At 50.7% G+C, this 11,766-nt stretch overlaps 3 protein-coding genes across 3 annotated transcripts; 1 reads left to right on the top strand and 2 right to left on the bottom strand.

The window, feature by feature from the left end:
- Window positions 1-410: 410 nt before the first annotated feature.
- On the bottom strand, window positions 411-2,564 carry PMZ80_007138 (uncharacterized protein; the record flags this gene model as incomplete). The annotated part of the gene is made up of 1 exon (XM_064875546.1): window positions 411-2,564. One exon carries the CDS (start codon window positions 2,562-2,564, stop codon window positions 411-413), a length of 2,154 nt encoding a protein of 717 aa, XP_064728811.1.
- Window positions 2,565-5,803: 3,239 nt separating this feature from the next.
- PMZ80_007137 (uncharacterized protein) lies at window positions 5,804-8,223 on the top strand (the record flags this gene model as incomplete). The annotated part of the gene is made up of 2 exons (XM_064875545.1): window positions 5,804-5,845; window positions 5,911-8,223. 2 exons carry the CDS (start codon window positions 5,804-5,806, stop codon window positions 8,221-8,223), a joined length of 2,355 nt encoding a protein of 784 aa, XP_064728810.1.
- Window positions 8,224-9,857: 1,634 nt separating this feature from the next.
- Window positions 9,858-11,618, bottom strand: PMZ80_007136 (uncharacterized protein; the record flags this gene model as incomplete). Its single annotated transcript, XM_064875544.1, has 1 exon — window positions 9,858-11,618. One exon carries the CDS (start codon window positions 11,616-11,618, stop codon window positions 9,858-9,860), a length of 1,761 nt encoding a protein of 586 aa, XP_064728809.1.
- Window positions 11,619-11,766: the final 148 nt, after the last annotated feature.

The following is an 11,766-nucleotide window of genomic DNA, read 5'->3' as shown; positions in this document are numbered from 1 at the left end:
TGACACCACATACTTCACGTTTGTCTTCAGCAAGCATAACTTATCTCGGATACTAATGTTTCTGATCTAGAAGGACACAACCTCTGTCTAAGTTACCGCATCGTGGGTGCTGGCTGACGGTCATCGCCGGGCTTTCATCATGTTAAACCCTGGCGCGCCCGTGCCTCGCAGTGAGCCTGAGAGCGGTCATCTCCGGGGCTCACACTGGCAGCACAGCTAAGCTCACCCCTCTCGGCTTGTGGTTGCCGCCTAAACTGCGCGAACTCGATCCCGCCTCTTCCGGGTTACCTTGACGAGATGATAACAGGTATTTTGCAGTAATCACACCCGATTGTCGATAAAACATAGACACTGCAACAATACTATGGCAGTCGGGTATTGAAATAATAGCTTACACTACTGATATCACTCTAGTCCTCCTTCGGATCTACCTCTACACTCAAGTTATGCGCCAACGCATCCTGTCCCTCATCATCCGTCGTCGTAGCACCATCCTCCTCAGCCTCAGTCGGTCCATCATCCATCCACAGCACCGACGCCTGCCGTTCCAGTTCCTGAAACATAGTGCTTTGCCTCCTCGGTGGAGGCGCAGAATACTCATCCTCTGACTCGTGCTGCTCTGCTTGGAAGACCTTCTCGTTGAGCCCCCTTCCGATATCTGCCTTTTGCTGCTCTTGTACATGATTTGGCATTGAACTTCCACCATGCGGCTTCATTGTCCTTCTGAGGCCTTCTAGGATGACACGTTCAACTTTCAACCTGTTGTCGATGAAGCGAATTCGAGGCCAGCAGGATCGTTCGCCCACTCTGATCATGCGTGCGAGGCGTTCTGGACTCGGATCGCTGAGGATGTTGAAGTAGTCGCTGATTATTGATTTTGGCCAGACGGTGACTGTGCCCGAGAAGCGTTGGAGCCAGATCTCAGACCAGTCTTGGCCCATTGGCCGTGGAAGTAATTCGAGATGCCGTAGGATCTTGAGGTATTTCTGGAGGTCTAGCTTGACGGAGGTTTCGATGGAGGAACCGAGGAAGCCACCTCTCCAGCCGCGGCCTTTGCGGTGAGTGACTGGTTTGCCTGGTGAGCCTCGAGGTGAAAAGAAGAAAAGGTTGATGTGCGGATTGACCTGTGAGACGATGGAGAAATTGACGTTGAAATGGATGTTCAGCTGCTTGAGAGGAACGTCGGTTCGTAGGCTGCCGTCTTTCCATTTGTGGCCAAAAGAGTACGGTGACAGGGTATCGTCCTTGTTCTTTCGCATCAGTACGATCGGGTTGAGTATGCCTGGCACAGCAGCAGATGCTAGGACCGCAGACCAGATAACACAATCGGGACTAGTGATATGGTTGTTCAGCATGGTCGGAGAATGAGGGTCGGAAGGTACACATGAGACGTTCAGCACCCGGCCCGTCCTCTCATATGCTTCTCGGAAGGTCATCGAGCCACGGCAGAACCAGCTGCTCTTTTTGGCCCAGTCCACTGAATCGAACCGTGCACCTGACCGCCACCAGCGTCTGGACCATACCCAGATCCCATCCTGACATGCTCGTATGCGATGAGCAAGTGCTGGTACCAGCAGTTGTTTGAGCTCTTCTTCCGTTCTGGTGCCCACGAGCGCGGCAACTAACGCCCCGCCAGAGGTTCCTGTGATAATCTGTGGTAGATCGCCTGCATCGAGAAGTGCTCTGATCACACCGAAATGGTAGTAAGCAAAAGTTGCTCCTCCAGAGAGGCATAACGCGGTGCGCCCATAGTTAAGCTCGAGGTGACGGAAGAAGTCGGTCTTCTCTTTGAGTGGTAATTCTTGGTTGTCGAGAACGATCTTGAGGCTCTCTTCTACCTCGTCGATGAATCGCTGCACGAGGTTCTTCGTGCCGACGTATGTTTCGCTGTAGAGACGTGCATTCTCGACACCCACGAAGTTGTTTTTGATACAACTTTCAAGAAGTGCTTTCAGATCCCCAATACTCGAGCTGGTGCCATTCATCTTGCCATTGGTTAGGTTCTCCCGCAAGACCTTCTGCCGCAAACTGCTAAGCTGCTGCGTCACCCTCGATACTGTCGCCGAATTGTAGTAGGAGTACTCGTCATCCTGCTTCCACTTCTCGTTGCCAAGGTCGGCGTCAAGTCGTTCCGCTGCTCGCTGCCATTCATCATACGAATTTGCCCTCTGTAATTCATGGCGAATATTGTTGCGCCGCCCACGCCAGCCTCCAATAACTTCATATGAATAGATGTAAAGCCTCGTGATGTTGTAGACAATGAACAGGAAGACGATCCAACCTAGGACGCCAAGCAATATCGGGTAACGGAGAAGCGTGTAGACAAAGCCCTCCCTAGTTTCATCCTTGTTACGAGCCTTCTTCCGCGATCGGGACTTCTTGACTTTCTGATGTATAGGTTTCCAGTCATTGAGCGCTGTTACTGGATTGGTAGTTGGTGCCTCAAGCGCAGCAGCAAAAGCATCGAGGTCGCCCTGACTAATAAAGTCGTCATGGTAATCGGGTAGATCTTCAGGATTGAACGTGTCCTTGCCGCGACCTTGCGAGAACGTCGTGCCAGCCATTAATCAACGTGGTCGTAGCATAATAGCGTCGGCTTACGCGTAGGTAGTTGTTGATTTTGATGAAGATAGGCAGACCTGCAATGAATCGGCAAGGTCCGGTCTCGTTGTTGAGTGTCGTTCGCGTTCGAGTTCAGGCTCTAAGCCATCACGAGCTACGGTTGCACATACGTAGCAAGGGTGGCAGCATATGACGCTCTAGCTGCCTGTGACGGAAGGCAACAACGCAGATGAAGCATTCTTCAGGCCGCAAGCGTTAATGCCTGAGGCATTCATGAATCAGACGCCGAACGATCGGTATGTGGACAAAGTTGCGGATATTCGAGCTCCCAGTCTTTTGCACGCTCTCCGACAATACTCAGGTGTCAAAGTATTGAATCTTTGAACAAGAGTAGTGCCGCATGGTATGCCCCTGTGCGTAGATCCTACAACATTGATAACAGTTTCGGTAATTGCGGAATTCTTCACCGCTTCCTCAGCGTTACAGCAGTGCACGACAATCATTGATAGTGGTGACAATAATCCTTTGGCCGGCTTGTCACGCCTTGCTCGGCGGTTTTGTCCAGCCCGGCATGTCTACATACGTCGAAGCCGGGAAGTAACATATCGGACGGATATGCTTGTTCTCCACTGCATCTTGGGAACTTAGGTCACAAGGAAGGCACGTACCGCGGTGCTCTCGGTATTGTCGAAAAGCTAAGCGAGGATCGTAGAAAATGCAGCGGAATAATGTCCACTGAGTTGCATCACTTGCTCAACCACTCAGATGAACAGGAAGCATGACTTATCAAGCACGTCAATGCGCCAGTCCAAGAGTGCTCTTGGTACCATGTTAGTTACTGGTAGTCATGTGCACGCAGGCGCGAAGGAGTGTGACTGAAGGGTACTTGGCTGCAAAGCTCAAACCGTGGACCTGTCCACACTCGTAGGAACGACATCTAGTTGTACACTTGTTGCTTGGTAGCGATGCGAGAATTGCTCGTTCGACGGAGATTCGGGCAAGGTATGCAGGGCTGATAGGTCACGAAGCGTGTGCAATCATGATGCTCGGCCAGTTCTACCACAGTAGAGTGGTAGAGCTGGATTTTAGCTGCTTCAAGGTCATGCTGATTGCTTAAACGAACATTTAGCTGACATACTTACTTGGCGTCACCTGCGCATCATTGCAACCGGCTGAAATAATGTTGCCGCCTGCAAGCGATCTGTATTAAATGACAGACGGCGATGGTATCCGGAGGTGGTGGTTAATGATTGTTTTCTCATTCAAGTTGTCGACAATAATGGATAAGCTGGGGAGTGAGGTGAGGGTATGTAGCACAACATCCCACCATCATCGAGCATTCCTGCCACTGGTTCATGCTAAGCCCCGCTTGTGATCATCTGCATAAGCTGTGCATCACACTGTCCGCTAGGCATCGACCATAGTGGAGCATGAAAGGCATGACGCCTGTTGTGCATTTTCTGCGCTCAACCATCGGTCGAACACACGCACAAGTCTTTGCGGACTGCTCTGTTGTGAAGATCATGCTGCAATAGCATGAGTACCGACAGACAACGCTGAGTATACTCTATGCTTATCGTGTTGACAGCGATGTTCGGGAAGCCAATCTCGAATTCAGCAACGATGTGATAATAACATGTCGATGCGGGGCTCACCCGAGATTCGTTCCACCGAGCGTGACAAGGGAATGCTAGGCTCTCTTGGCTATGATCCGCTGCCTGTAGACACTTTTAGAGCGCTATCATCAACCTCTTTTACGTAGAGATGGCTCGAGCCGTCCGACGAGCTGCAAAAGCCAATTGGTCGTGGCGCCTAGGAAGGGAATGCATGCCTTCGGCTGCCTCACCCTCTGATAGGCATAGCACATCTTTGTAGCTGGAGCGATGATCGAAGCAGGCTGTGTTGGCCAGTCTCGAGTCGCTCTCAGCTGATGGAGAGCCATGGCGGCAACCTTCGAGGTTATGTGACGGGTAGAAGCATCCGAGATCGTCTGGTGATGACGGGAGAAGCTCGCTCATTCTCGTATACACAAGTTCAGTCGATTCAAGGCTGCATTGCGAAGGCAACCACTACCAGATTTTTAAACTGGCATTGACACCGACTTGAGCTCTGTCTGGTACCGGCCATGACAACTCTCTCTTGCAGGGAAGAGGCTGCAGTGCAACCTGGCCTGATATGAAAGGAAAATTAGTAGCAAGAGTGATCGGCTGGCCAAGCAAAGACCCTGACAAGCATTAGATTAGCGCCTTCAGATGGTGGGATGTCGCCAGCATGGGCCCAAAGAACGATTTTTAGTGGCTCGAAAGTGAAGATTGCTTCGTGACTGGTGCAAGCTTGGAGCTTGTATCGATAGAACAACAAGCTGTAATTTACGCGGTTTTGACCCTCATTCTGGTCACCGATCACTAAAATTGCATGTATTATGCTTGACAATGCCATCAAAGCATCTCGCTTGTAGCACATGTCGCAGTCAGTCGACAGCCAAAAGTGGGTTTGGTGGACACAGCGTCGATAGCGTGCACTGCAGGCTTGACTCGCAGGCGACCTACTTGTCGAAGGCGCGACTATTCAATCAGAATCTTCACCTTCCAGTTCTCGCCCATCTGCATGTTTTGTGAGTGAGTGGGGGTCATGCTACCTTTTCTGATGCAGCACTACTGGAGGGAGCCTTACTACTGCTACCACTTCGAGTCGCTATCTCAATGCTCTCTGCTTCTGGTGCCTTTTTTTTTCTATGCTTCACGGAACTCGCAGTTGAGCAGGTATTGGCCATCTCCATCTCTGTCCTTCCTTTGAGCAGTCAGTCCTTTCCAGAACACCGATCGTGCCTTGTTGTCCCTCCCTCAAGCGTGTTAATCCCAGGTCGAAGCATCAGTCATCCTCTCAGCCAGCCTTCAAACCGACCCAAACAATCAGAAACACTGATCTCCGACCTCGAATCCCGAACCTCGTCGTACCGTATTCGAGTCAAGCAGCCCACCCAGCCCCTAACAAGAGGAATCTCCCAGCTTGCCTTGTCGAGCTTACCGGACCCGGTTGGCCATTGTGTGCACTTTTGTAGCTCATAGGGACAGCATGTCTGCGCCACTGCCCTGCGGATTGTACTAGGCAATCGGCAGACAAGGCGTGAGTCAGTAGAAGCACAATATCCAAGAGATCCGGATTTTAGTTGTACATCAGCTTGCGGCTTGGTTGAGACCTGAGGTCCTGTTACTAGACAAGAATTAGAGCTGACCACCGGATGGAAACATTACAGTCTCAAGACGGGCATCCGTTTGTTCGTGTACGTGGATGCCAGATTGAGCTTGGGAGCAGTCCGTTCCAGATACAGACTAACACAAATCACAGGCTGTTGCACAATACATTCGACAACATGAGAAGGCCCTGGCCAACAGTCTTCAAATGACTGTTCAGCGGCGAAAAGCATCTCAAAATGCTTCTACCCCCACCACACCAACAAGCCCGGGTGTACCGGCCCCGTCCTCGACAAGCACACTTGCAGCTGCCCTGTCCTTTGCCGGCCTCAGCTTCAGGTCCACCAATGTTAAGTCTGCTCAACTGACTCTGACCCCCCATCATCTGTTCTACCTGCTGTCGCGGATTGAAGAGCTGGACGTGGATGTTGGGCCGATGAACGTGCGGATTGAGAGCATACACAACGACTCAGCCAATTACATCTCCTTTCTCCAAGCATACAAGAGACCAGAAGGTCGAAGCGATGCCGACTCCATACATTCGGTATCTAGTGTGCGCAGTGTCATGTCAGGCATGAGTGCTTTGTGGTCCGGTGCGGGGCTATCTTCGAGTTCGTCCAAAAGTGAGAAGGCAAGGCTCGCATTGGAAAATGATATGAAGTACATCTATGGAGCATTCACCAAACTACCGGCCCTGCGGCTAACACCAGACCACCGCACGCCTCTTATCAAAGGATACGAGCAGTTCCCATTTGACACTGCTGTTCCCCTCTTTGCCTTCAAAAACCTGCAACAACTCGAGATTATAGACCTAGACTTCAGGACTTTTCATGGATGGGACCGTCTGGCGGATCAATTGCGGCTGCTAACGATCAAGCGTGGCAAGCTTGACGATCCTATAGATCTTCTCGAGAAAATCGTTCTAGACGATGCAGAGAAGCGTCGGAGAAGGTCGAATCATGCACAAAGCAACACGACTCCCTCTTGGTCAGTGCCACCAACTCCCCAAGTTGAATACGCGCGATCAAACTCAGATTCTGGTTCACCGCAGCATGTCACGCCTGGAACCTCACCCGCCACAAGCGCTCAACGCGAGGACCATGCAAGAGAAACACCGGTCAGGCCGAAAACCAGGAGTCAGACGTTCGAAGGCACTTCTCCCAAACGTCCGCCACCCACCCGACCCGCAAGCTCGTATCGACATGCACGGACTTACTCATCCAAAGCCAAGAGAGCCGGGTCCGGCAGCTCAAATTCGAGCGATCATACGACTACCCCGGCACGCAGTGATACAGCAGTGAACACGAACTACAACATCCTACCTGCTACAAAATGGCAGAGACTCGTCTATCTATCCCTTGCTGACAATGGACTCCATGCACTTTCAGAGCGAAGCATCCAGCTCCTGGTGCCATCACTCAGGTCATTCAACCTATCCTCGAATCTGTTCTCTGAGATTCCTGAAAGTCTCTCTAGCCTTTCGAAGCTGGTGTCCCTAGACATATCCAACTGCATGATCGAATCTCTGCAGACACTAGCAGCACATCCACTACCAGCCATTACTACCCTGAAGCTCAAGCTCAACCGCCTGACAACCCTTGTTGGAATCGAGAGGCTGCCATCCCTAGAAAACCTCGACATCAGTGGCAACAAGCTCTCTGACCCCGATGAGGCTGCGAGATTGGCGCAGATCCCGAACTTACGCAGGATCTGGGTCAAGCACAACCCACTGACTAAGCGCTTCCCCGATTATCGGGTCAGAATCATGAATCACTTCAGAAGAATCCCAGGTTTTACAGAGGACATCATCATCGACGACCAGCCTGCCACGTATGCGGAGCGAAAGCAACTGATAGAACGCGCTACCGAGCTTGAACGGATTGCTGCTATTTCGCCAGCGCCTTCGCAACAGAAGATTGTTCTCGTACAAGAGCCAATCAAAAAGCAACAGTCAGTGCTCGAAGCCAGCAACAAACTCTCAATCGTAACCCTGCAGCGTGATCCGTCTACTGCTTCTACGCGACGGAAAGGCACGAAGCGTCGTATCGTCGACCTTTCTGTGGCAGATTCAAGCTCCCCAACAAAGCTCGTTGACCAAGAGAATCCATACTTCGCAGATGTCGCAATATCATCGGACCCACCTCCGTCATACCTTGAGCCGACGTCGACCGCAACAGACAAGCCTGCTCTACCGGATCTGTCGACGTCGCCAACACCGATTACTGATGATGAGATGGCCAGAACACTTACGAATAATTCGCCTACTGGTGACGGATACCGTCGCAATGTGGAGGACTTACGCCTCAAACTCGGAAATACCTGGCTGACTGCACTTGGAGAGAACAATCCTACACACTGGCAGTCAGACAACGATTTGCCTGCACTATCACCATCACATCAACCACCGAAGCTACACCACTACCACTCGACTCCGCCGGTAATCAACGTCGGAGCTAATACCACATGATCACGGCAGGCATACATGGCTGGAGCCTGCCAATGGCAGAAGCAATCGAAACGGCAGGTGGAATTTATTGGCCTCTTTCACATCTCGCACTGGGGTTCTGTTTCTGATTGATACCCATCTTCGTTTTTGTTATTGCGATTTACGGCGCTACTGGTATATTCTTCTCTCATACTGGACTTGGGAGATCTTTTTGCATGGGACGGGTGTCTTGATATTTCTTCGCACTTCACGCTGCTCACGATAGATAATTGGCGGCATTGCGATGTTGGGTCTATGCATGAGATACGAAACGAACGAGGCATGACTGATGGGTTATGGTGTTATGGTATATACACGTGCGGAGGTCTACACTGTTTGAATACTCATCTAATGCATATGGAGTATGGTTTTCTTCGCTCTGGACTCAAGTTTTGCACTTCCATCGCTTGCTGCATACTCACCAAACGATTGTGCATGGCGTACTCCTCCTGGTTCTCAATAATCGTCCTGCCTACTGCCTTCGCAGTTCGAGCCATACTTGCTCTTATGGCCGAGACATCAGACTGACGGACTATGTTCCTTGTTTTGCACTCCAGGGACGCTCCAGTACCTCGTAGGGAGACATTACCCAAGCGGTTTGAGAACCAATATTGACCTCAATCACGACTGTAACATGCGTCCCCAGAGTACTGCTTTTCGTCTCCGGGGAGCACCCCAGTACCTCGCAGGAAGACATAACACGAGCAGTCTGCGAACTGATATCAAGCACGGTCACAGATCTACAACGCATTTCCAAAATATTCTATTCCCTCTTCGGGGGCGTCCCAGTTCATATATGTGTACAAATTGCGCATGCTGCGGGCATACAATATCCCACCAACTGAGGGGTCTTGCCGCCTTCACTCTTACCATAAAACCCACTCTGCACCTTCTCGAATCCTTGATGTAATGAGCGCAGCTGTTGCCTGGATGCCCTATTATCTCCTGGATCGTGACTTTTGCAACCACAGGCACAGTGAGACTGGTCAAAACATCGCCGAATTCTCGTTGCTGCACATCTGTTAAGTGCTTGACGACAAATATGTCCTCACCAAGAATTGATGAAATCGTTGTTTCGGGGAAACCTGATTTGGAGGAGGTAATCAATTTAGCATTTGGGGCAGAGACTAAAGCGGTTCACTGAAAGACATGTTCCATTAGTTGCTGAGACTCGCTATACAAATGTTACGCCTAGGGGTATACTAATGTCGACAAGGATAAGCACAGCAAGACCAACGCCCAAAGCAGAATTATCAATGCTCCCGTATCATAATTCCCCCATACCATTGCCAATCGTGTCAAATATGCAACATGCAGTCGTACCCATGCCACAGATGATTATGCCATGACATTTTAAATCTGTAAAGGTATACCCATTAGGCCTCAGTCTCTGTGCTAGGCTCTCGAACGAACAGGTTTTTCGTGTCGCCACTGCTACCCAGCGTACCAGGCAAGCTCCTTGTGCTTCGCGCAAACTTCTTCTTCATGTCCTTGAGCAACCCGCGGTTGCCACGACGACTAGAATGATAATGCTGGAACTTCTTGCGTCGGCGTCTCTCCTCTTGCTGATGGCTATCAGCTAGATGATCTTTGACCATATTCGATTCAGGCAAGCCCTAATTGCTGCTCTGATTGTTGCTTTGCGGCGCTCGGCCGGTAATGTCCTCCCAGTTAGCACCAAAGCGTCGACCTGTGCTGGCAATCAGACCTTCCTCTTCTTCCTCGATGATGTCGCTGTCTGAATCACCTTCGCTGAGCTTAGGTGTTCTGAAGAGGAGGAGAATAAAGGCAATCAGGAAAATGCCGAGGAAAGCAAATTGTGCCCAGAAGTCGACTACACCAAAGAATGGGAAGTTGACCATGATGCGGTTCAGGAAAGTGCTGCCCACAGATGGAGTGCAAATCGATTGGGCAACTTCGTTCTTGGCCAGCTCGGTGCAGCGGACTATTTTCGACTTGTCGTCTGTACAATCTGGCTGCTCACCTGGATGCCTTGGTGGCATGTCGCAGTATGTTTGTGGGCCAAATGTAGAGTACTGAGGTGCAACCATCATTGCCATTGCGTAGTTGATAGCAAGTGCCATGAGGGTGAGCAGTACTGTCGCCAACAGGAGTGCTTGAGGGGAGGTATGTGCTTTCCTGATCTTGAAGATCGTGATCCACAACAGTCGAATGCCGATTGTTGCAATGCCAATGACACTTGCGGCGAAGAAGAGCATGGTAATCAGTAGAAAGATGACATAGTCGATAGGGAAGACCTTTGCAGTCTTGACCAAGACCCAGTTGACGGGCTGGAAGATATTGATGTGGCCCAACAGATAACCACAATGTCGCTTGCAGATTGAGTTCTTCGCTTTGTCGATACCAGTGATGAGCATACTGGCAAAGATCAAAAGAACAACAACGACCATGAGTATCCCGAGAATAAGCTTAACAGGTCTAAGGATAGCTTCGAGCTTCAGCCAGGCTTTGTAGAAGAAGTTTTGACCCTCTCCAGAAGCTTCGGTGGCCAGTCTCTGTCGCCTGCGGAGTGTTCTCTCTTCTCTTACTAGAGCGTCGAGCTCACGCTGGTCTTTCGAGGAAAGACCATCTGGATTCCCTAGGGCACGACCTTCGAGCTGTCGCTGGCGTTCGCGATTGGACTCAAGCTGAGCATCGGTCGAAGCAGTCAGAGCAGGAGCAGAGATGGATGGAGCTGACTTGATCAAGGTGATAGGCAGAAGAGCCAACCCCGCGGCAGTGTAGAAGCAGTAGAGGATGATGCCGATGGTTATGAGGAGACCCAAAGCGAAAGTGAGAGCGCGTTCACCACGGCCTTCTGACAGCAGGCTCTTGAAAAAGTCCAGGTCGAAGTGAGCGCCCTTTCTGTTCGTGGCGATGGGTACGAAAAAGCCAACCAGGAAGAGGATCACACAGAGGAGCACAAAGACTAAGGTGTATTTGAAGGCAGCCCAAAACCTCTTTCCAAATGTCTGTTCTCCCTCTTCGGCAGCAACCTCATCGTACTCCTCATACCAGAAGTAAGTGAAAGGCACAACGACCAGGCACAGAAGTGCATCGACCGAGTAGAGGACGTAATAGACGATTTCGAGAGTTCTGACAATGTTGTCGACCTTGCTTTGTGTGGCCCAATCCTTTCTCTGGCCAAGCTTTGAGCTTGTTGTGCTTGAAACCAGTGCTACGTCGACTGGTAGTAGCAAGACAGTTGCAAGCAAACATGTGATGGTAAAGATACAGATGGTCGTGACGAGTTTCGATCGGTCTCGGTGGGTCTGGTATAGGTAGACAAAGACAGAGGCGACGCCTAGAAGAAGGACTATAGCGACAGCATAGACAACCCAGATGAGAGTCAGCTGGATATATCCTTGCGATGCCATAGTCGTCATGTCGTTGCCGGTCATGAACATAAGGGAATTCATCCTCACGTTGGGCTCAGATACTGAGCTATTGCTCGGCAGGAAAAGATGGTCACCTGCTTCACGGTCGCAGGTTTGATATAATTAGACCGCGAACATGAAGTGTAGG

The sequence above is a fragment of the Knufia obscura genome (assembly GCF_036327395.1).
Source record: "Knufia obscura strain CCFEE 5817 isolate CBS 148926 chromosome Unknown scaffold_8, whole genome shotgun sequence".
Lineage (NCBI taxonomy): Eukaryota > Fungi > Ascomycota > Eurotiomycetes > Chaetothyriales > Trichomeriaceae > Knufia > Knufia obscura.
Note: the sequence above shows the minus strand (reverse complement) of the source record. Positions and strands in the feature narration are given on the sequence as shown.